At 37.8% G+C, this 25,851-nt stretch overlaps 1 protein-coding gene across 5 annotated transcripts in view; it reads left to right on the top strand.

The window, feature by feature from the left end:
- SLC44A5 (solute carrier family 44 member 5) overlaps nt 1-25,851 on the top strand; it is a 379,443-nt gene that overhangs the window by 233,651 nt on the left and 119,941 nt on the right. For all 5 annotated transcript variants that reach the window (XM_055339206.1, XM_055339207.1, XM_055339208.1 and 2 more), the window contains one exon: nt 6,671-6,719. In XM_055339206.1, the coding sequence (XP_055195181.1) occupies nt 6,671-6,719 (49 nt within the window). The remainder of the gene's footprint in view (nt 1-6,670; nt 6,720-25,851) is intronic.

The raw sequence follows: 25,851 nt of genomic DNA, 5'->3' as shown, positions 1-25,851 counted from the left end.
CTTTAAGCATTCTCATAATTCCTCTCCTTCAAAAAGTTATTCTATAAATGTCATATCCAGCTTAATCATGGAAACCTTTCTAGAACTATTCATGTCACTTATAGTCAGTGAGGTAATTCAACTTAAGTTGTGTTGCACTACACTGATCTACTTTGTTTATGAGAGTGATTACATATATTTTACTGCTTCCAGTGGTCACCCCAAAGGCAGAAATTGTTTCTTCCTTTTGTTACTTAAAATTTGTTTTGCTACTATTATTTTATAGATGACAAAAATGAAACTGCACAGAGAAAAACAGTAATTCTCCCAAGATCATGCACTTTGTAGATGGCAGAAATGACATTTGATACCAAGAATTTTATTGCCCAATTTTTATTCACCAGTATGGGATACTGTCTCCATTACTTCCTTTGTTAACTCCTATTGGTCTTGACATTACAAATTGGATGCTGAGTTAACAGAGAGAGTAATTTTTCACATCAATGCAATTTTAGGAGTCTATTAACTTGTCTTTAATCCAGGTTGAAATCTATCCACAATGACTAGCTGGTAATTGTTAAGATTGATCTCCTATTTGTATTTTCATAACCTAAATTAAAGATATAAGAATTCAAAATTACACTGACATTTAATAAAAGTTTACTCCAGAAATATTTATTATCTATTATTTATGCATATATGGGACACCAAAGTAGATAACAGCAAGAGAACAATAACCAGGATCTGGTATCTGCCCTAAAGGAGCTATTAATCCAGTAGGAGAAACAGTCATGTATATTAGTTCCTCTTGCTGCTTTAATGATTACCGCAAATGTAATTGTTTATAATCATACAGATTTGTTATCTTACAGTTTTGGAGATCAAAAGTCCAAAATAGGTCTCAATGGGCTAAAGTGAAAGGATAGGCCCAGCTGCATTTCTTTCAAGAGGCTCTAAGGAAGAATCCATTTTCTTACTTTCTCTAGCTTCTAGGGGCTGCCACGTTCCCTGGCTCATGACTCCCTTCTCTCTTCAAAGCCAGCAATGGTCAGTTGAGTTTTTCTCCTATCACATCACTCTGACCTTGTTTCCATAGTCACATCTCCTTCTTTGACATTTCTGTCTCCTTCTTCCCCATGTATGGACTGTTGTAATTATATTCGGTTTACCCAGATAATACAGGAAAATTTCCCCATCTCATAATCATCCAAAGTCCCTTTTGCTATGTAAAGTAAAATATTCACAAATTTGGGGGATTAGGATGTAGGCATCTGTCTACTACAGCACATGCCTTGAGGCATAGTGTACCAAGTGCAACAATGCAAATAATACAAGTATGTACATCTCACAGATGAGTGGAATTAACTACTTTGGGATGGAATTATATGAAAGTTCTCAGCATTGGTCTCTAGTCCCATCTGTACCCACTGGCACAGTAGCCAGTAAGATGTTTTGGTCCTTGTCCTTCTCCTAGAGGATGAATGGGGGAATTTGTAAGAACTGTAAGATTTCTTTAGCCTTGTCAACAGAACAAAGAAGGGAGAGGCATATTGTTAAAAGGGGCCTATGCAAAACACCTGATGTAGGCTGGAATCATAGCAGTACCAAATTGCTAGAAGATCAAGTTTGAAGTAAGGGATGGTAGGAAATGAGGCCGGTGAGAGGCCATGTGTGCTGGGCTGAGAGGTAGGAATATCTCCCTGTAAAAAATGGCAAAGAACACTTCCATCTCCTCTGTTGAGATTGGAGGAAAGGGACTCCTATCCCTGGATGAAGTGGCAGGCCCTCATTTGTAGACAGAGTCATAAACATGTTCGTAAAAAATCAAATGTAAAACAAGTGTTTGATTATTCACAATTTTCCACTAGCTGTTGAATATTAAGGCAAGATTTAATTTTGTACTACACCATTTTCCCTTGCTTTTTGGAGAGCTATCTGACTTGGTCACTAAATTCTACTTTGCCACTCCTTAGAGTTCCCTTTTGGTTTTCTAAACCACATTACATTCTCTGGAGAATATATCTGAAAGAATAAACTTAAAGCTCTCAGATTTTTGGGTTTTGTAACTGCTCAGTGATAGTTTTATTGTCATTTTTCTTTGATAAACAGATAGCTTTTAAAGAAAAGAGTCTAAGCATGCCTGGCTGCTCTATCTTACCATTTGTGTCCAACAGAGTCATGTGAAATCCACACTCAGGAGCTGAATTAATTACCTGGACTATTTTCCTTAATCCTCATGAATGATTTGTAGTAAGATAAATTGCATTGTGTAAGTACAATACAAACTGTTAACTATAATAACAAGTGTGTAACTTCTATAATGAATTTCTTTTTGTGATTCTGTTGTCATAATAATTTTGGTGATCGGAGAATCACATGAACTTAAGAAGCTCTTAAAATGATTGCCTAATTATAAGTATTTTTTTTCTGGAAGTTAGAAATATGAATTATATTCAACTAGCTAAGCCATATGATGGCTCAGTGTTGTGGCTCTTTTCACTTAGCTGGCCTTTCAGTCTATTTATTCCAGAGATGCAATTAGAGCACATGAGGGCCTCTGAAAAAGCGAGGGCCTGTATTGATTCCAGAAAATAAAAAATTTGCATGACAATACAAATTCTGGCAGCACGTGGGGTAGGCTGAAGTCATCACTTTCCAGATGTCATTACTATATGGAATCAGCTAAATCTTATCGTTTGACTGTGGCGTAAGTATATTTTCAACTGAAATATAAGGCGGCCAGGATTTACAATCAGAAAGTGTCAGCTTTTCAGACAGATTTGACAATAGCATTTCATTTACACTGTGATCTACTTTTTCTCTTTGTAAGGTACAAATCACACCAAAATTGGAAGCCAGTCTGGATACTTTTTTTTTTTTAAGTAATCTCTTTACCCAATGTGGGGCTCAAACTCACACCCCTGAGACTGAGTCACATGGGTCTCCCGACTGAGCCAGCCAGGCGCCCCTCCAACCTAGATTCTTTTAAAGCAGTTCTGCCTATTTCTAATGTAAAAAGTGAATAATTACAAGATCAGTGTAAGTTGCTAATCCCTTTTCACCTGCTTCCTCTCCCCACTTATCTATGGCATTTCTTTGATATCATCAAAGAGGAACTTCTTGCCAAATGGCTCAACATAGGCTTTGGGGTCAGACCATGTGCCTTCCAATCCCACTTCCAACTCTTGTTAGCTGAGGGGCAAATTAGCCATCCTGTGTACCTCAACTTCCTCATTTGTAAAACGGAATGATAATAATGACACACCTCACAGAATTATGGGGCATCCAATAACATAATAAATATACTGGGGGTATTGCATTGCACAGTGCACAGGAGTACAAGTCACATTGTGTTCTCTGTGACATTGTGCAAAATGGCAGATTTGTGTGCAAAGTTCTTACAGTGGTCCCAGGTACAAATAAGCATTCACTTAGTAATCATTTTTCTGTGGAATTTGTAATCTTCCCTCTTTCTTGGATTCTTTGGCTTTCTTGAATGCCACTTTCTTGAATGTCACTTTTATGTTTTCCTTCCTGTGACTGTTTATTTTCACTTTTTACTCTTAATTATGAGGAGGTCAGTTCCCAGGTGGGCTAAGTCAGAGAAGCAGTCAGGAAAAGAGAATTTGACAGTGTCAGAGAACTCAACACTTAAGTATATATGGACTGTCTCAAACAGGAAATGTCTTACACGCTCCCCCTTGGAGTATAAACCAATGTTGGCAATGTTGGGTACGGCCAGCAGGATCTGTTCTGCCCCAATAGGACTAGACAGTGTGGGTCCCAGGTGGGGCACATTCTTAGCCTTCCCGTGCCTTGTTTTTTTAAATACATAAAGTGAATCTAACAATGGTTTCCAATCTACCTATTTAATAAAGCTATTGTATCAAAGTAAGCAAAACAATGCAAATGAAGTTCCTGTTACAGCACTTAGCATTTAATGCTAAAAACAGGTTTAATACTGTTGTTCTTGTTGCTATAATAATATTGTAACCAACAGACCCTGAAGTTTTTCTTTATGGAATTCATCACTTATCATGATATAAACTTCGTGACTTCCACATATGTATCTCAAGACTTGACTCAAGATTCCAGTTTCTTAACTCTGAATGAATGCTGGACTTACAATCAGATGTCACTTCAAAATCAATCTCATGCTCTTTTTCTTATAATAACTTTACAATTTCTTCCACCTACTAATGTTCCCAAAGTGTTTCAATCTTTCCTAAAGCCTAGGCCAAAGACTAAAAGTGATTGAGAATGACAGTTCTAGGTCTGTAGTCGCTTGACTTGAAGCCATCTTGACTTCTCTCTTTTATACCCCGAGTCATTCATCAAGTTCTATTTTTTTTTCATATACTTACACTGACTAATAGTGAACATTCATTGGGGAGCGTACGAAGTGCCAGACATGGTTCTGAGCACTTTTACAGGTGTTAATTAATTGAATCCTCATTACAGCTTTAAGGCATAGGTAGTGTTATCTCCATTTACAAATATGGAAACCAAGACTCAAGAGGCGACACGACCTGTCTAGGGTCATTCTGCTAGTAAGTCACAGACGGCATGCAATCTGACTCCAGAGCCATTGCTCTTAACCTCTCTGCCACATGACTCTCTATGATGAATCTTGAATCTCTCCTTCCATCACTTCCACCACCACTTGGACAGTGGCTCACGTTACTTCACCTCTATTATTGCAGTAGACTCCTAAGTTGATCTCCTTGACTTTGCATTTTGCCATTCAACTTGTAACTGCTGCAGACTGCCCTTCCTTAAGCACTGCTTTTGCCGGGTCATTTTTTTTTTGTAGTTGTTCAAAATCCTTCTATGGTTCCCTGTGGCCTAGGATATATTAAATAACTTCCATCTCATTTTTTCAGGCTTTCTGAAGTCTGATCCTATTGTATCCTTTCAGCTTTATTGTCCCCTCCTCCTATCCTGTTATCCTGTCAGGCTGATTTTTTTTACTATCTCTACAGCCATGCTAACCATCTCTACCTCTGTGACTTCATTCATTGCTACAAGTCTAAACTTCACCTATTTATCCCAAAATGTTGTGCTTTAGGAGTCCTTCCTTACTAATCTCTACTGACCATGACATTTCCTTCCCTGGAACTCTTATAACACTTTCTTTGTATCCTTTTATGATATCATGTTCTGCTTTGTTCTGTAGTAATTTTTGTACTTTTCTTATTTTTATCCCTACTCATCAGTTCATTAGCTTTTTGAAGACAGAGACCGTTTCAGTAAATCTTTTATCCCCTGCAGTGCCTCTTTCAATGCAGAACACATAACAGGTGATCAATAAATAGCAACTGAATTTAACAGAATTCCAGTTTCATCCACCCAAAATATTTCTCTTCCTTTTTGTTTTATTCTAATCTTTAGCAAGAGTCTTACTTCTTGAATATGACCCTCTTGACTGTTCTAGTCCTTGATGAAACCATGAAACCTACTTTCTCAGAACTCTTGTAACACTTAAGGCAGATACCACACAATTTGGTTCTTTATTAATTGTTTCATATGGCATTTTCAGTGTTCATATGCTACAATGCAGGGCCTGGTATTCTCAAGAAATATTTGTTGAATGAATCAATATGTTGATCTTGTTCCACCAATTGTAACGTCTCCAATAGGACAATGCCTTATATATCTTCTGTGCCCTTGGAGTCCTTGGCTTATAATAGGTGCTTTACTAATATTCACTCATTGGCTCTTAGATTTTTGTTCCATGTGCGTCCTTACCTTCCTGTTTTGTCCTCAGCCTGTGATTACAGCGAAGAGGCCTCTGAGTCCTCAGAACTCACGTTTCCATTTACAGGCAGAGTCATATGAGGTTTTTTGGGCAGTCCCTTTTGAAATGCTCTCTTTAATTTCAGGACTAGGCCTTCTCACAAGGACAAATCCCTAGAGGAAGAGGTGTGAGTGCTTAGGTTAGGGGAGAAGCATTGGGGGTTTGGGATTGCAAAATACAGATCACTGACCAGATATTATTTTTCAGAAATTGGTTCTGAGTCTGCTTACATAGTACATGTCACAGGAAAAGGCTCTTCTGTGTGTACCTTGTCCTGTTTAAAAATGGGGGGAATACATCACAACCATGATGCAATAATGAATGACTAGGGCATCTCTCCAGATGGTATGAAGCCTGCCAATAGGATCTGAAAAAAATAATCTTTCTATAATATAATAATGACTTCTATATGCCATATAGCCAACATGTCAGAGACCAATTAATATTTCGACTTCTTGAAGGAAAGCCTAATCTACTGAGAGAAAGGGGAGAACCAGATAAGCAGGCATCTCTGTTGTACTGTGCACCTCACGAGCACTCAGCAATACTTGGTGATAGCAGATGGTAAAACGGCTTTGCAGACCAGAAGGATTCCAAGTTTTGCTACCCTGGGTGCAATCTATAATGTTGCCACACAGAACAGTGGGAGATATGTGTATAGTATGCATAGAATATGGTCCTTAACTCTTCCCAGTCTTGCTACTTACTGGAGAGAGGGAAGAGGATTGGCAGATGTAATCAAGGCATAACTGTGTTTCCCTGGACCAAAGAATGAATTCAACACTGCCCTGGGCAGTAGCCAAGATGTAGATTTTTCTTTATTAGTACTCTAGATGTGTTTATTTGCCATTTCATTGGCATATATGCTTAAAAAGTTCTTTCTTTTATATGCAGGTTATCCAAATACATATGATCCGAATTTCAAGGGGCCTGTTGCCAAAAGGTAAGCAATTATTTTCTTGGAAATATATTTTTTTAACACGCACAAAAAGTTTACTTTTGTTATCATTTTCTGGTCAATGGAGAATCATATCTGATGAAGGGGAAATGACTTATTTTTAGCCTAAATGTCACCTTATTGATATACAGAAAATACAGAAAATAAATTTTTCCACAAGTCATGAATATCATCTATTCAGCAAATACGCTGCCTTAAATGATGAGACTGAAGAGTTTGTATTTCTTAAAACGAGAAGCCTAAAAATGCTTTACAAGGTTTAACCACTTTAGAGAAGCAAATACATTTGAGTAGTTGTTTTATGCACCTGTTTGTTCTGTGATTCTCCACTGCAAATGCAGAGTTGCTATGCCAACTTCTTCCATAGCAGGTATTTGTGCTGCTCGGCTTCCAAAAGCAGAGAGCTTTCTTAGAGACAACTATTCACCATTGCATCATGTAAGCTTTTGGATAGTTTGGACTACTCTAGAGAAATATGTACTTGTCTCAACGGGTGCTTCTCTCTCAAAGCTGTATGGCATTTAAAAGCTACCCAATAATTCATAGGCCTCTTTTATTATTACTTTTACCCTCTATTCCCAGGCTTCCTGCTAACCAGAAAGGGGTTTGCAGGGTAGAACGGGTAAAAATGAGGAGAAAATTATGCTGTTGGTAGCTGGGTTTTGCTTAGCTTTGACTTCGATTTCTGACACTTGTATGTCATAGTAAACTCCTAGGTGAAATAATGATCAGCATGCTTGTTTGCACTTGCAACCATCAGCATCTATGTTAGCATTTACTGTTATGTGCCTATAATACCCCGGCTTTTAACAAATGTGCATTCAGTTTATCCCAATTCTATAAAAAAAATGGGGTTACTTATTCAAAGGTGTACCAATGCCTTTTTTAGAGTAAGTCTGAAATCTCTCATCCTTTCCATGGTAACACCATGAATACATTGCATGGTCCAGTATATAAACAGCCCCATTCAGGATGTAGGTTATTTTTACTGTACTCGCATTGATTTTACAATAACTAACATGTGAAAATTGAATCTAGCTTATTGGCCTCAAGGGACCTTTAGATATAATCCAGATTCAACAATAGTAGTAGTAGTCATAGTGATAGTAGTAATAGTAAGAATACAAATATAATGTGCTGCCACATTTGGACGGACAAAATAGAGATGAAAGGTGTGCCTTTTCTAGCCACAGAGAAGAAAGCAGAGTCATGCCTGGCTAGCTTTAGGTGTGAGGAAGGAGTTGAGTCTTCAGCTTAATGATGGAACCAGGTAGTCCAGGTAAAGTCTAAGCAACTGTGATCATCACTCTGAGGAAAGTAAGTTAGTTTTACTGAGGACTGTTTGTGATGTCCTGCAGACCACAGAAGCCTTCAGAGGGAAATGGTCAGTATGTGGCATACCTCCCCCATCTTCAATCCAAGAACAGGGGAAAGTACTATAGAACCGTGGGTGTTGAACCACAGGAAGACACGGTTGGCCCATTTATAACTTTTCTATAATTTCCTTTCTGGGAAAGTAGACTGCTTATTTTTTAATTCTTTTTAATTCAAATTCAATTACTTAACATAGAATGTATTTTTGGTTTTAGAGGTAGAGGTCAGTGATTCTTCAGTCTTATGTACCACCCAGTTCTCATGACATCACGTGTCCTCCTTAATGTCCATCACCCAGTTACCTCATCCCTCCACCCCCTGCCCCTCCAGCGACACTCTGTTTCCTATAATTAAGAGTCTCTTATGGTTTGTCTTCCTTTATGATTTCTTCTTGTTTTATTTTTCCTCTATTCCTTTATGATCCTCTGTGCTGTTTCTTAAATTCCACATATGAGTGAGAGCATATGATAAACTGTCTTTCTCTGACTTATTTTACTTAGCATAATACCTGGTAGTTCCATCCATGTTGTTGCAAATGGTAAGATATGATTTTCTGATGGCTGAGTAGTATTCCATTGTATGTATCTACTGTAAGAGCTCAGATGTCCATCGACAGATGAATGAATAAAGAAGATGTGGTATATAATTGGAATGTTTAATGAACAAATGAGAAACCCCAAATTCTTCACATTACCTCTAGCTGCAGGGCTGCCTTTAATAACACCTTTGCTTACAGTATCACTTCCCTTCTGAAAGATTCAAAGTATTATCAGATATTCAGGCCAACTTCTCCAGCATTCTCTGCTTGTCAGTGGACCATGTTCTGTACACTCCTCTCAGTTCACAGGATATCATTTGTACATAGTGATCACCCAACTGTAGTTATTTCTAGGAGAGGTAAAGGAATGATGGTAGTGCTGTAGAAGATTTTAGCTCAGTTTCTCATTTGTTCCTGTCTACTAAGAGTTGGGCCTGTGGGAACCAATGCCCCATAATACTGACACCCCCCCTCCCCAAAAGGATGATTGATAGTTTAAAGTGTTTTCCCAGTCCCTTTTGAAAAGTAGTTATCCAATGCTCTGGCTTTGTCCCATATATTCAACAGATTCTTTTAAGTTTTTTTTTTTAAACATTGGATTGAGATTGTGAGCTTGGTAAAAATGAAATGGCAGTGAAAATGAATGTAAATGGAAAACAAAGAAATAAGTCTCTTTCATAAGATGCTACATGAGAAATTCCTATTGTAATTTAGAACCAAGGAAAATTTTCATTTAATGGAGAATTTAGTATACTTTCTTCTTTTAGATAAGGAGAACTGTGTAATCCACTATATTTCTCCTTTCATGCTGAATCGTAGAAAGCCCACTGATAAATTTAATTTCAATGCCAGCAACTACATTAGCCTTCGAGTCAAGAATTTCTTTTCAGGAGTTTGAATTTCTATTTCTATTTTAATAACTATTGCACCCAGGTGTTTTAAGTCATTTCATTTACGATTTTTTTTTCTGGAAAGAGGCAGCATATAGATAGATAGGTAAATAGAAATAAAAGGCCTACATGTTCCATAATTGCCTTTTTCCCTTTATACACAAAATAGATGAAGGACATATGACTCATATAATCACATTGGTAGGTTTCACAATGCTGAAAATAACTGTTATTATAAAGCAAGGAAAATCTGTCTGAAATGTAATAAGATGCATTTATTTCTACCTGAAGCATTGGGCAGAGGTGGCAAATTCACTATCATGAAAGGGGTTCAAGAGGAGAAAGAAGCAAGCATTCATTAGGAATGTGGAAGAGGGGATCCATTTACACAAAGGAGCTGAATTAAATGACCTCCAAATCCTTTCCAACCTTGAAATTTCAAGACTTTTTGCTTCAGTTCTTAATGCCAAAGCACTGAGGGAAGAGTCCAGCTTCTGGCCTAAGTGATACACATAGAAAGCATTGTACTGATGCCTTCTTGTGAGTTCTAGAGCCATTATCAAGTAGACGTCTCAAGTTATTGTGAGAATACAATGCTGTCTTCTAAAGTTATAAAGTTCTCATATTGGCTACGTATTGAAATAATTGGTGTGCTTTTTTGTTATACCGATTATGACATCACTTATTTTTATTTCCTTCCATTTTCTTTCACATTTGGAGACTATTTAAAAGTGTCCAAAGGGAGTGCTATGGATATAGGCTTCTGGTTTCAAACTATTTTACAAGTCCAAATGACTTATAAAATAAGTCACATAATGACTTATAGGACTTCCTCTCTTCCCTCACATTCTCTCGAGTAGAGATATATTCTCTAGTACTCTCCTCACACTGATTTTGAGGTTACCAATGATTTCCATCTTTCCAAGTGCAATGGGTGGTGTCTTTTGTTTTAACCTGGCAGCAACATTTGACATTTAGAAACGCTCTTTTCTCTTGAATTCCTTGACCTCATACTCACTTGAAGTTTCTTTTATATCATTGGCCTCTATTTTTCAGTTTCCTCAATCTTTACTTGATCTCCCAATGTTGGAATGCTACAGAACTTGGTCCTTGGCCCTCTATTCTTCTTTTTCTCTAGTCTATATTTAGACTAGATCAATAATTTAAATATTATCTGTACGTCAATGACTCCCAAGCTTGTATTGCTACCAATGACCCTTCCATTGACCTCCATGTTTCTGGATTGAGCTTCCTACTTGACATGTCTCTTGGATTCTCAATACTTATTTACACTTAATGTGGCCCAACTGAATTCTTGATTTCTACTCCCACCCCAAAGTTCTAAAACATACCCTTCAGTCTCCTCCATCTCAGAAAATGACACCAATGTCCATCAGGTTACAGATCCTTGGTTTCTTATTTTTTTCTTATCTCCCACATTCACTCCATTAGGAAGTCCTACTGGCTTTAGCTCCACAATATATCTCCAAGACAAATGCATCTCCACCTTTCTGCTACCACTTTCTTCCAAGGCTCTATACATCCCGCCTATACTTTTGTGCTGGACCCTAGAATGATCTTTTTCTTTCACTCCTGCTTTTCTTAAATCTATGATTCACACAAAACCTTGAGTGAACTTTCAAATCATAGATGAAATTATGCAGCTCTTTTACTTATGTGTTTTCAATAGCTTCCCATAGTACTTTAATTAAAATTCAAACTTACAGGGCCTTAGGTGAGTGCCCTTTGTATAATACACTGACCTTATCTCCTACCACTCTTTCTCTCTTTATCTTCCTGTTGTAGCTATGCTTGCTTTCTTCCCAATTTTTGAACATTCTAAACATGTGTCTGTATTGGAGACTTTGTGTTTGTTTTTCTCCCAGACTTTTGCATGGCTGGCTCCCTCTAGTCATCCTGCTCCTAACTACCATTGTCCAAGAGGCCTTAATGACAACCCAGTCCCTGACTCAATTTTTTAGTAGTTAAAAAAAAAAAAAGTTTAAAAACTTTTTATTTAAATTCCAGTTAACATAGTCACTCTCTGCCACATCATTTGATTGTATTTACTTTATAATATTTTTATCACTACTGAAAAACTGCTTTAGTCATTTCTTTGCTTACATAATTAATGTCCTGTCTAGAGTATTAGGTCAATGAAAATCAAGAACATTGTCTCTTTTGTTCATTGTTCTATCCCCTGGGCTTAGAAAGTCCCTGACACATATGTATTTGTTGGATGACTAAATGAACTATCATCCTAGCTTCAAAACTGTAGATGTGCTGGAAATAAGCACATGTGTTATCAGCTAGTTGGAATGAAGGCAGGGTATCATTTGGAAGACTATTTCAGTAATCCAGCTGAGAAATGATTACAACTTGGACTAAGGCAGTGGCCCTGGAGGAAAAGAAGTTTAAGAGGTAATGAGAAAGCAAAACCTTTAAGGCTTTTGGACTTATTGTATGTTGGGGGTAGAAAAGAGAATCTAGCATGACTGTGCCTAATAACCAGGTGGAATGTGGTTATGATCACCAAAGTAGGAAACACATGAGGAGAAGCAGGATGGTTATGAAGGGCAGAGAAAATCATGACTTCCTTCATCATCCCTAGAGTAAACTGCAGGTGCTTTCTTTGGTGCTTAGAGTACTCTTTATGCTTATAATAGCATATTGTAATTAGTTATTTGCTTGGCTAGCTCTTCAGTTAAACCATGAGTTCTGCTAAGTAGAACTGCACATAATTGTCCTGTGAGTAACAGTTTTGATCATGTGACTCCCCCTACTCAAATTTCACCAGTGAGTCCACTGCTAAACATCAACTTCCATGCCTTAATATTATATTCAGTTACCTACACAAATGTCTTAATATATCTGCCTAAACTATTCATCTATCCCCCCCTGTCTGTCTCTGGGGTTTCTAAACCCTTAAATGAACTTTCTATTGAACCAAACCAGTCCTGTATACTTCTGTGGGGTCTGAAAATGTATTATGTCAGTGTCCTAGAATTACAACAACTCCGGGATGATGACTGGCAATAACAAGCTCACAAGAGACTGATGTATAAAACCAGAATACCAACGCAGTAATTTACATTAAGAAATTTAATTGCTGAGCAAACCTGGTGTTCATGTTGGCCTGACCAGCACATTGCTCCCTTTAGGCAAACTACATGAGAAACCTAATTATTAAAAGGTTGCTTGATGATCGTATAGTTTGAACAAGGGAATTGCATGAGTAGAATGCCTAATGGCATCAGGTGCTGGCTGCCTATGGTGTCTATCAATGGAGGCGGATCCTCACATCTGTTTGATTTGGTGCCCTAATCTGGAGAGTGTTTGGAAGGGAAGGGCTGTTTGATGATTATTTGCAATTCTCTTTATATATGTTAATAAATTCAATAAGTTTAAAATCAGCCTTGCTGGACTGGGAGGTTTACAGTATCACTGAAGTGACTACGTACAACTCTGCTTTAATTTTGTGTTGATTTTATAGTTTAACTTTCAGAAAGAAGTATTATTTTCTATTTTCTCAAGTTTTGGGGAAATACCTTACTGTCACTTAAAGTGGCAGTCTTCCTTGCTTAACGGCCCTGCTCAGAACCTACCTCCTCTGATCCTAGTATCAGAGTGCCTTCCCTCCGCTGAAATCCCAGAGCTTTTGCTGTGAATGATGTTCGGTACATTCTGCTTGTGATTGCATTTAACTTTTGTGCTCATGTATTGTTTTGTCATCTGGCCTGTAAATCTCTTGGAGGACAGACATCCGCATTCAGTATATATGTGAGTAATTAATGACGAAGGCTGGCTTTTATCCCCTCTCAATATACCACTAGCTGGAGCATCTACTCCTTGGGATGGTAATTTGTTTGTAAAGAATAGGGTTATATCTTTCATGGCTGTACTTATAAATGTTAAGATTCTTTTAATCTGCAACTTTCAGGTGAACTTTTCTATTAAAAATAAATAAATAGGGCAGCCTGGGTAGCTCAGTGGTTTAGCGCCACCTTCAGCCCTGGGTGTGATCCTGGAGTCCCAGGATCAAGTCCCACATTGGGCTCCCTGCATGGAGCCTGCTTCTCCCTCTGCCTGTGTCTCTGCCTCTCTCTGTGTCTCTCATGAATAAATAAATAAATAATCTTTAAAAAAATAAATAAACAAATTCCATCTCCATGTCCTGAGATGATAATATGTGACCTTTATCATAGGGTACCAATTGTAGCAATTTGGACTTTATTTTTTCACACTTGGATCATAGGTCAAGCAAATGGTCATAACATTTTAATGGCTTTGCTCTAGCATAAAATGAATGAGGTAAACAGAATAAACTGAACTTTTTACTCTGTGACCTATAAATCTTTGATCTGCCTTGAGGTAGCATACTTGGATCTGCACTGCATATAGTGTCATGCCCTCTATGGACACTTCATAAAGACTAATTGAATTGAAAATTGGTCTGAGGTGTATTACATAAGCCCTAGTGATGCAAATAGCTTAGAGAACTCTGATACTATTTTCCTATTAGCTGAGAGTTGCTTTTAGGAATATGAACTCTCATATTACACCGATGTCATCTGACAATGGTATAGAATTTGGGTAGCTTTCAGCAACAGCTTTATTTTTTTTTTAATTTTATTTTTATTTTATGATAGTCGAGAGAGAGAGAGAGAGAGAGAGAGAGAGAGAGAGAGAGAGAGAGGCAGAGACACAGGCAGAGTGAGAAGCAGGCTCCATGCACCGGGAGCCCGATATGGGATTCGATCCCGGGTCTCCAGGATCGCGCCCTGGGCCAAAGGCAGTTGCCAAACTGCTGCACCACCCAGGGATCCCTCAGCAACAGCTTTAAATATGACTTTAAAGTCCTAGAGTTCAAACCTATAAGTAAAGCTTTACCTTGTACATAGTGACTGTTTGACTCAAATATAAGGCAAAATTATTCAGCCTCTTGTGAAGTTCACCCTTGTGTTTATCCATAGGTTCTGTGTCACTCTGCTTCCTCCCCAGCCTTTTTTTTCCCTTTATTCCTTGAACAAATATTTATAATACACATCTGACTCTATGATAAGAATTATGCTAGTTGGTGATAATACAAAGATAGGATGTCCTTGTCTTCAAGGAATTAAATAATAGAAGTACAGACAACTGAAAAGACTTTATGGTTCCATATAGGAAGTACAAGCTGTGGAAGAGAACAAAGGACTTAAATGTGGATGTCTTACGTGTGTGCTATTCCAAAGATTAATATTCATTTGTTTTCATTCAACAAATATTTATTGGTCATCTATTATTTGCCGAATATTCTCTAGACATTTAAGATAGAGTTATGAGCAAGATAGACAAGGTTCCTGTTTTTTGGAAGAGGGAAGAGTCAGGGCAGACAACATCTGAGAAGTGAACATGATAGTTTCACAAAGTGAAAACTAGGAGGAAGAAAAAAAACCAGGATGTGATAATGCCTAGCTGAGGATGGGGGTGGGCTCTAATTCAGACTTTGTGGCCACAGTAGACCTTTTTATAGAGCTGACAATTGAAATGAGACTTGAATGGTAAGGAGGAACTAACCATGCAAAGATTGAGGGCATAGCGCTTCAGATAGAGCTATAGCAAAACAAAGTCTCTAAGGCAGGAACAAGCTTAGTATGTTCAAAGAGCAGAATGAAGACTGGAGTGAGTGAAGTATGATGAAAGGGGGAGTGGTGAGGGGAGTGGTCTGGTAGGTGATTCCTACAAGCACATTATAGCTTGTGTGCATAAATGTGATGGAAAGCCTTTGGAGGGTTTTAGGAGAATGAGTTAATCTAATACATGTTCTTAAAACTAATTTTTACTGCTGTGTGGAGAATGGCTTTTAAGAGTTCAAAAGCAGTCTAAAGGAGATCAATAGGAAGCTTTTGTAGTCCTCTAAGTGGAGGAGTCAGTAACTTGGACTAGGGTGGTCGTAGTGGAGATGCATAGATGTGAATAGATTCAATATATTTTTTTGGTAGTAGAAATGACAGCACCTATTGATGTGAGAGAGGAGAGAAAGGAAGGAGTCAAGGATAACTGCTAGATTTGTAACTTGAACAATAGGGTGGATGAGATCCTCTATGTGAAGAATGGAAATATTAGGGGAGGAGCAAGTTTCCTGTCTTAGGGCTTCTATTTTGGCTGTGTTAAGTTTGAGTTGCAGAATAATAGATATTCTTGTGATGATGCTATATATATAAGTCTGGAGCTCAGTGAGGAATAAGGTGAGGGCTGGATAATGAGAAGTGAGAGGTCATTGGCATAGAGATAATATTTAAAGCCACATGTTCAGGATGAGTCCACTTAGGAGGGTGAAGAAGAGGCCTAAGGACAAACTCTGGACTTGACCACATTTGAGTCAAGCAGAGGTGGAGGAGCCAGCAGAGGAGACAGAAAAAGTACCTAGTGTGTTAACAGAAAAGCAAGGGGAATGCAACATTTAGAAGCTAAAAGTAGTGTTAAAGAAGAGATGAATGGTTGGATGGATGTGACTAACTATGTTGATTGTTTTGGAAGGTCAGGCAAGATAAAAACTAAGAAGTAATCATTGACTTTAGCAACATGAAAGTCATTAGTGACCTTATCTCTTCCATCGTAAGTGCCCAGTGATGAAGTGGGCACTTAAATCTGACTGGCGAGAGTTAATTAGAGAATATCAGATGAAAACCTGGAGGTAGCTATTAGAGACAACTCTTTCAATAAGTTTTATTGGAGGATGAGGGGAATCTGGGGTCAAAGTAGAGTTTTCTCGAGATAAACGATACTAGAACTAATGTGTGGTGCTGGAGATGATCCAGGACACTGAGGATACAAGAGAAAGGGGAAATTATAGAAATAAAGTCGTGAAGATAGAATCAGAACATAATCGGAGAGTGGCCTTTGGTAGGAAGAGAAATTTCTTGCTTTTAATTTCTCAATGAATTATGAGATAAGGTCATTAGACAAGGATGGGCTGATGGTGGTGGTAGAGATGGTAGCAGGCCCATGTGTATGAGGATTGAGAGGAGAATGTATGAAGTGATCATTTTGGAAAGTGAAGAGGTGAGTATGATATATTATTAATCCAGAATACCTATATTTTGCAGTTCCCATATAGAGTTTATTATTCTAGTCTTACAAAGATTTAAGGGAACCCCAAATTTGGTCACTGTTTTAATGGAGCATATTGGTCTTTAGACATATACTAGATGTCTAAATTATGTGAACAAGAAGATCCTTGGGGCACCGAGGAGCTCAGTTGGTTAAGCGTCCAACTCTTGGTTTTCAGTTCAGGTCATGATTTCAGGGTTATAAGATTGAGGCTCACATCGGGCTCCATGCTCAGTGTGGAGTCTGCTTGAGATTCCACCCTCTCCCGCAGCCCCTCCCCCCCACACACACTATCTCTCTCTCTCAAATAAATAAATTAAATCTTAAAAAAAAAAAAACAACTCTGAAGATCCTGAGGTAGATGGAATTGGATGGCGGTATCTTGGGGCACTTCACATATTAGGAAGGTCTTGAATAATATTTTGGACAAAGCATCATGCTGTCAAAGGAGGCTTCTTTTATGTGATGTCTTAAAGATAGGATAAGCATGTTCTATACCAGGCAGGTGTGCTCAGCTAGGGTGGAAAGCAGGGGCTATATATCACACATAGCTGAAAAATAGAGAGGACTGGGCTATGAAATATTGGAGATGAAATATTGGCAGCATTTTTAAATTTTAGTGATAATGGGGAAGGAAAAAAGAAGAGGTTTAGGTAGATTCCAGTTCATTCATTAGTTTTTTCTTTCATTCATAGCTCTTCTGTGATATGCACGGTGGATATATAGAAAGGACATAGACTATGCTCTCAATAAACTTTAAACTACTAACTTTAATATAAAACAACTACTGACTTGATATACAAATTTACAGTCATAATTCAGGGGGATAGAGTAAAATAAGTGAAATGAAGAATTATTCCTAATTGGAAGGATGGAGAAATGTTTTTTGAAGGTGTCATTTGAATTGGACCTTGGGAGAGGAGAATGAAGAACAGAATCAGATGCATGGAGGCCTGTATTGCAGATTGGGTTCTCCAGAAGCAGATGATGAGCTGGAGTTTGTGGTGCAAGCTCTTTATTAGGGATCAACACCAGGGAAAAGAAAGGGAAGGAGGCAGGATTGCACAGAGGGAGATGTCACACTGCTACCACAAAGCCTCAGCGCACCCAGCAGGGAGCTCTGGAGTGAGTACTGTCTCTCCCAGGAGTCTCAAGTAACTCTGAAATGGCCACGTCTTTATGAGCCCACTTGGCTCAGTCCCTGGCTTTTCAGCTGTCCTGGGAGGGCATGACCTGGTGTGGAGTGGCAGAGGCAGACGATGAAGGTCCTGGCACATAGAGGCTGTTTATGACCACACTTGCCCCAACCAGGCAGTAAGTCCTTCTTAAAGGGAACCCGAGTAGAGCATCTCCAGGGGGACCATAGTGTGTAAGTGCATGGTGTGTTCCATGGCGTTCCAGAGGGCCTGGAACAGAGACTAGAGCAAAACACAACCTGGGAATGAAACTGATCGGGTTGTTTGGGATTCTGGAGAAATTTAAAAGGCATGATGAGGATTTATGAGCCTTCTTCCTTTGGGGCTTTGTTAAGGGAGCTGTGTAGGACTGTATGATCATGTAATGCTGTGCTTTCAGGAGACAATCCCAAGTAGTGAGGAGTAGAAGGAAGAGTTGCCATAGAACACAGCTGCCTAATGAATCTGTGTGTGTGTGTGGCGGGTGTGTGGGGGTGAGGGGGGTGGATAGACTACATACTATGCCCATTTTCATTTGGTCTCTTTTTCTTGGAAAATAGCATCCTTGATGTTTCCTTCACCACAGACTCTTCACCTTTACTATGACGACAACTAAAATGTTTCTAATAGACCCATAGCTTGTTTTTTTTTTTTTTTTTGTGAAGCTAATGCTTGCTTTCATTACTATTCATCGTGTGGTAATATGGCAGATTACCATATACCTGTGTCAGAAGAGTTTATTACCACATACTCTTCAAGCATTGTTGTATTCAGGCTGTTTCTCAACTGAATGAATTTGTTTTTCATTTGCTCTCAACCATTATAATGCTTTAAGTCTAATTGCTTTTGGTGGGACACTGGGGAAAGAAAGTATTTTTCTGTTTAAAAATTGGAAGTACTTTGTGTCTATTTGGAGCAGGAGACCAGTGAGTGGGTACAGTTGGGAAGCCGGTAGGGGTGAAGCCAACAGGCAGTTCCCCAGGCTGGACTTGGGCTCAGGCATGTGACCCTCACTCTGTGACTGGACTGGATAATGTGAAATGAAGCCTCTGGAGGCAATCCTAGTAACAGTATCTCATTATGGAATTTCTAAGTCATTCAGACACCAGCAGTGTGGAGCCAGCTTACTGAGTCTTAATAAAAACACAGAAAACCAGGAGTAGAAAGAGTATATCGAGGCAGAAAGGCAAGGCCTAGTAGAATTTCCTCCACTCACAAGCATGCGGCCTTGATTACTTTTCTTAATGTAATGACTATGCAAGTGTTTGACATGAAGGTTATTTTCCAGTTATATCTGTGAGGAAAAGTCAGTGAAGAAGTATATCAAATTTAATCTAGTGTTGGTATTTAATTTAAATATTTTGCAAATTGTACATTTTTTAGATGATTATTTTGCTTGTTTGGTTAAATAAGGAATTATTATATAAACAGTGTATGCAAATGTCAGTTAAGCAGTACTCAAAATGCCTTTCTATTCTGGTAATGAAACCATCACTCAGGCATGACCCTTCACTTGATATGAACTTGTCCAAATCCTATATATAGCCTCTCAGAGAAAAAAAAAAACAACAGCTTTTTATTACTAACTTTATAAACTCAAATGGACATAGTGATAACAAACCTCACAGCTGTATATTTTACAAGTCAAGACATGATAAAATTAGACTGAAACTTCCCAACACATGTCATATTGTCGTCTTGATTTAAGTTACTTATGGAAAATTTATCCAAGATGTCATTGTGTTTCATGATTTACAGGTATAGATATCACTTTATGTGCGCTAGACTTTTGAATTCAGATCATTATGTGTTTATTTCAAGCTGGAAGTCTCCTATTTATCTGGTAAAATGTCTTCAAGAATTAATTCCTTCACATTGGTAAAATTGTAGCTCTGTAAATTATTATTTATCTTATGTTTTTTGGTAATTTGCTACCTGTTCTTCATAGGATGCTTTCTGTCTCACATGTTAAAAAAAAAAAGAAGCTTAATGCTGAAAATCAAAAGTATTATTTCCTCAAAATTTAAAGTAAAAAAAAAAGTTCACACTAGAGTTGATGGTCTCCATGTATCTTGTTTGTTTTTGTTTTGTTTTTGAGATTCTATTTATTTGGGAGGGAGAGAGAGTGAGTGAGAGAGAGAAGAGCACAAGCCAAAGGGAGAGGGAGAGAGAGACTGAGCAGGGAGCCTGACCTGAGGCTTGATCTCAGGACCCTGGGATCATGATCTGAGCTGAATGCAGATGCTTAACCAACTGAGCCACTCCTGTGCCTTATTCTTAATATTTGCTTCCTAAAAATGTTCCATTGTAATGTGCATTTACATTTTGTAGGTTCCCTTTGTCTCCTGCGATAAGTATAGAAGAAGTGTGGAAGGTGCTGTTAGTTTACATTTGTGCATTTTATATCAAACCTGTTTTTTTTTTCAGATTTAGGAAACCAAGTTACAACCACATAAGCCACTTTCTCCATGATTTAATTTTATTTTGTTCAATAAAAGAGGGAATGAAACTCCATCTCTTCCTCTCTGGAAGAGGTTTAATTTCCTATACCACTGCCATCACCTTCCTCCCTAAAACTCTGGCTTTGGTATTTGTACATAATATTTGTGCTGAATTTTAAGTTCATTTAATATTCTTGGCTCCCTAAACTATGTTGTTGTAGTTTTGGTGTGCTGCTTATTGACTCTGTGATCTATTTTGGATTAGTAGACTGTGTCTACTTCCCTAACCTGACGTGCCATCTGTATCATTTACAATTCCACAGGGGGATTTAAAATTAACACACATAAACCTTAGAGAGTTGTTAAGTGTTAAAGCATGATGGTGATTGTAAGGACAATAGAATTTCCAGTTATAGATGAAAGAGCTCAGTTCAGTGATAAAGATCAGATTTAATGTACAAGAGAGCTTTTGAACTGAGCCTGGAAAGATGGGTAGGATGAGTGTGTTGCAAAAAAAAGGATGAAGTTTCCCAAGTTAAAAAAAATCTGTAAAGGCAAAAAAATCTTCATTCAGCTTGCGGAATACTATCCTGAACATAGGGCTTCATCTCTAGTAGATATCTCCAAGTTCAATTTGTATTAGGAACTCAGCCCAGCTTTTGAAATTTATCTGACTTGTACCCTCTTTGAACTGGCTGAGTTTTTTCATTGGATCGGTTGTATTGACTGATTGTCTCGATATTGAGTAGATACAGTTTCAGCATCCTTAATGAGGTGCATGATATTCTCTCCTAATATCTCTAACTTTTGTTGCCTGAGGATACTTAAATGTGAGGAGCCCTTTGGCTACAAGCTTATGGTGTGAGAGTTCAGTTTTAATTCCCTTAAAAATCAGAAGTTGGTATGACCCATGCTGAATTGTTTTACACCCCCGACCCCCGGGGAATAAACAGTGAAATAAGAATATGTTATTTACTAGTTGGAACAGCCATAGAACGTGTCTTGTTATAAGGAATTTATTCATTTATTTAAGTAGATAATTCATGTGGATAAATGTTTCCAACAGGACAGAGAAGGCCTAGAGTCTAGCACCTCAGAATCCTGCCTCAGAGACAACAAATACTATCAATGATTTGTGTAGCCTTTCAAATAAGCGTGTACATTAAAAATATATGTATTTGTATGCATATACCTATGTACATATATATCTTGATTATCCCTTTCTTTATATAAAAAATAATAGCATGCCATAATAACTTTCTATACTGTTTTTTCCTCCCTCTACTGTCTTTAACCCAACACTACATCTGGGGAATCAATTCATCAGTACAGGCAGAGAGGTTATAGGAGTTTGAAGAGAGGTTTTGAAGAAAATGTATTTGATTCTTAAAATTTTATTATATTATCCATACAATTGGAAGAAATAATGTCCTCAAAGCTCTTCTTTGTCTTCTACTCACATATAAAGGTCAAATCCACATGTTTCTTGTCTCTTAGCCCTAGTTACTCCCTGGAAGAATCAATTGCTCTTTTATCTGTGTTCTCTAAATCCTCTCTATACATTATACATACTATATTTATGACCCTGACCATATTGAGGGTTTTTTGTTTGCTTTTTTATCTGTTTTTTTTTTATCCATGAATAGATTGTGAGGTCCTTGAAGCTTTTCTTTTCTCTCTGGATCCTTATTCCCCAGCAGAGTGTGGTACATAATAGGTGCTCAATACATATTTGCCTGATTTTTTTTTTAATGGGAAGTCCTTAACTTTCACTGTTCATAGATTCCATATTTTTATTTCCTTGTTTTTATCCTTTGGTATTTGATTTGAAATACTTATTTCCAATAATAACTACTTTTTTGTTTGTTTGTTTGCCATGGAGCAGGAGAAGAATTATGAGTGAAAAATGAAGTCACCTGCAAATATTTATACAATGCTTCTTTTATAAACTTTTATGAGAAAAATGGATGATCCTCCCCATTTTGCATTACAAATTGCTGAGGAAAAGCTGATGTGGCCAAAATAAATATACAACCTGCAGCCTGGAGTAATTACCCATAGATGTGTTTGCATATATCCAGTTCTTGAACCTACTCTGTGATGTATGCACACATTTGTGTAATGCTCACAAAGACTCTTCATGTCATTACTTTGAAAATCTTTATGTTTGGCTTAGTCAAGCAAAAACTGCTTTAGTAGTATCTTAGATTTTGTTGCTATGCTATAAGACAGCAGAACTGTATTTTCATTCCTATAGCACTGTGCTCCATTCATTTATATCATCCTCCTTTGCCTGCAATATTTAATAGGACTTTTGGTGTAAATGCAAATAGTTGAAAGAATTATTTTGTATTGGTTCATATTATGGAGCTTATGGGTCTGCTCTAACTGTCCTTACTCAGAGAATGAGCATTTTTCTTCACATTGCTCTGAAGATCATTTAAGACTCATCTTTAAACTGCCTCATTATGTCTTTCAGAAATACGGTTCTCATATAACAACTAATCAGGAAATTCAAAGTATTTGAAGTATGTTAAGAAAAACAGATGTTTTCTATTTAAAGTACTGCAGATGACTGTTGTTTCTTTTTCTAGTCAAAAGACGTTCGTATTCACTAAATAAATGTATTGTCTTTAAGTGTGCATCCTTCTGTGTCACAGTGGTGAGAGGTCTTCACTGCTAGAGTTACAAATGAAACTGTTCTGCTAATGTTCTGCTTAACTATTCATTTTGCACAGTAGGGAAGCTTGGGTTAGGAAAACATCAGTAAATTTCATTCTTCTTAGCCTGACATGAAAAATAGACAATGCTAATGGCAGTTGTTGGCTGGTTGATTTGAAATTTGAAATACTAGCATACTGAATGATTCAATAGCCTTTTCATTTTTTTCTCCAAATAAACATAGTTGGTTTTTAAAAAATATTTTATTTATTTACTTATTTGCCGGGTGAGTGTGAGAGTTAGGGGGAGCAGCAGAGAGAAAGGGAGAGAGGGAATCCCAAGAAGGCTCCCTGCTGAGATTGGAGCCAGGCCCTGGCCGCAGAGGGGCTCAATCTCATGAGCCTGAGATCATGACCTGAGCTGCAATCAAGAGTCAGACACTTAACCGATGGAGCCACCCAGGTGCCCCTAAACTTACCTGATTTTGTGAAAAGACTAAATCTTCCAGATAAACATAGATGTTAATATGTTAAGCAGGAAGGTGAGAGCAGAAAGAATTAGCCAAACAAATTTAATTACCCATTGAACTCACTTATAGATTTAAAAGATACAGTATCAATTTTCTGTTATTGAAACAGAACCATTATTACCCATTTGAGAGTTTATTTGGTTCAGCATTCTGTTTTGGGGTCGGAAAAAAAACCTGGAGAAATGGAAAGGCTTAATCAATATTACCTGATGACTTTATGGCAAAGGTGGGGTTTGATTCCAGGTCTCCAGATTATGCGTCTAGAGTTCTTTCCTCTGTATTTCTCTGAAATCATTTTTTAGTAAATCTGTCACTTTTCATTTCATGGCAGCCTTTTTTTTTTGTTTTTCTTTTTTGGTGAGTGGAAAAGCAAATTGAGAGTGAGAGGAAAACTGTATCTATGCAAAGGATGGAGGAAGAAGAAAGAATTTGAACTGGGTGGCAGAGGGAAGGAGCTTTTGGAGAACAAAAATGCCCATTGGGGCAGAGTTTCATGTTTCTGGCATCTGGCATATGAGTGTGTCCTCCTGTCTGCCCCACCACGATCTCTTCAGCAAACGTCTATTCCTCAACTCCACTGGAGAGTTGGACCCATTTTGATGGACGTGATTAAAATGCTGAGGAAACCTTCTGAGTGGGTGGGGCCAAGAGCCTACCTAGCCTGTCACTTGAAGGACTGCCATGCATATTTATTTGTGAGATTATTTGACTCAATCTCTTTTCTAAAAATATGAGCACTACAAGTGTGAGCTATGGGCTTGCCAGTTCACCTTTGTATCTTCAGTACCAAGTACATTGCCTGCCATACAGCACATGCAGAATAAATTTGTTGGAATCTGTCAAAACTCAAATATAAGGTAGTTCCTTCTTCACATTGGGTATGTATCAGACACTTGACCCCCAGGACAGTTTAACCTCAGGACAACTCTACAAGGTTTTTTTTTTTTTTTTTTTTTTTTTTTTTTTTTTTTTAATTTCTAACTGCCATTTACAGACTAGGAGCTGGGACTCGGGGAGATCAAGTCACTAACCAATGGTATGCAACTTGTTAGTGGCAAAGCTGATATATCAAAAAAGTGGTAGGGCTATCTGGCATCAAAAGTCTAGCTTTCATCCTCCTCCTCTAAATAGCCTTGGTCTTCAAAATCTCACAGACAGGGCCCTGAAAAAAACAAAATTGACGGATCAAGACTTCACCAGGAGTTAAAAGAAACTATCGTTCTTCAAAGAAACCATGAAGAAGGCTGCAACTCAACCTATCAGACTGTACTGCTCAGTAAGGAGAATTTTTTTCTGCAACAGCTGCAGTTTACATCAGAGGGTACTTATGGCCACAACATATTATGCTTCATTGAAGCAATTAATCAGACTAAGAAGATAGTTCTAAATCCAGATTTTCCTCAGAAATACCCTAAATTTCTAATTTTTCCTGGTTGCTAAATACTTCTGGAGTCCTAAGAATATCTCCTAATTACTGAGTGATTTCTTAATTACTTTATTTAGAAGAATTAAGTAATATTTGGGAAAGACACAGAGTAACAGAGAGCTACTTTGGGATAGCTACAGAGATCACCTGACAAAATGAGATTTTTAAAGAGAGAGTGGACAAGTAATTTAGATTTATTACTTCTGGCCGTAAGAAATATTGGATGTTATTGTAAAAGCACGCTATTAAAGATCAATTTTTAAAGCAGTACAGTATGTAGTTATATTGTTGTGACCACAAATGGGAAATTTGAAATTAAATTTCCTGTGGATGCATCACCAATAGATTAAAAAACTTTGTATCTCAGACATCTTAGAGGTGAAGGTGATATGTGGTCTGGACAAGTAGACTGTATGGGTAAGAAGTCCAGTGATGACAAAGACATGGATGTTAAAGATGAATCAAATAATTTTTTGGTGAAGGTTAAAAGAAAAACTCACTATTACCCAAGTTTAATATATCATTTATATTTATTTAACGTGTGATTTTACATATGCCTGTGTAAATAAACTTTTAAACCAAATATGTAAGTGGATCTTTATTTTATCTACTTCATTGTGTTTTGATTGATCCCTCCCCCTCCCTGTGTTTGTTATTTATTTATTTTTTAAGATTTTGATTTATTTATGAGAGAAAGAACAAGGGATAGAGAGAGACAGACAGAGAGAGAGCTGGAGGGAGGAGCAGAGAGAGAGGGAGAAGCAGGCTCCCCACTGAGCAGGGAGCCCAATGCGCAGGGCTCTGCTCTTAGGACCCTGAGATCATGACCTCAGATACCAAGAGTCCGATGCTTAACTGACTGAGCCACCCAGGTGGCCCCGCTGCCCCAGTTTTTAATCTTCTCACTGGGAAGATAGGAACTCGTCATACATTTGGGGCTGTAGTATCACTTATATAGGATGGTTTCTCTCTGGCTTTTTCCCCTCAA

Source organism: Nyctereutes procyonoides, unplaced genomic scaffold, assembly GCF_905146905.1.
Source record: "Nyctereutes procyonoides isolate TBG_1078 unplaced genomic scaffold, NYPRO_anot_genome, whole genome shotgun sequence".
NCBI classification, from domain to species: Eukaryota; Metazoa; Chordata; class Mammalia; order Carnivora; family Canidae; genus Nyctereutes; species Nyctereutes procyonoides.
This window is presented reverse-complemented; position numbering and strand designations above follow the sequence as displayed.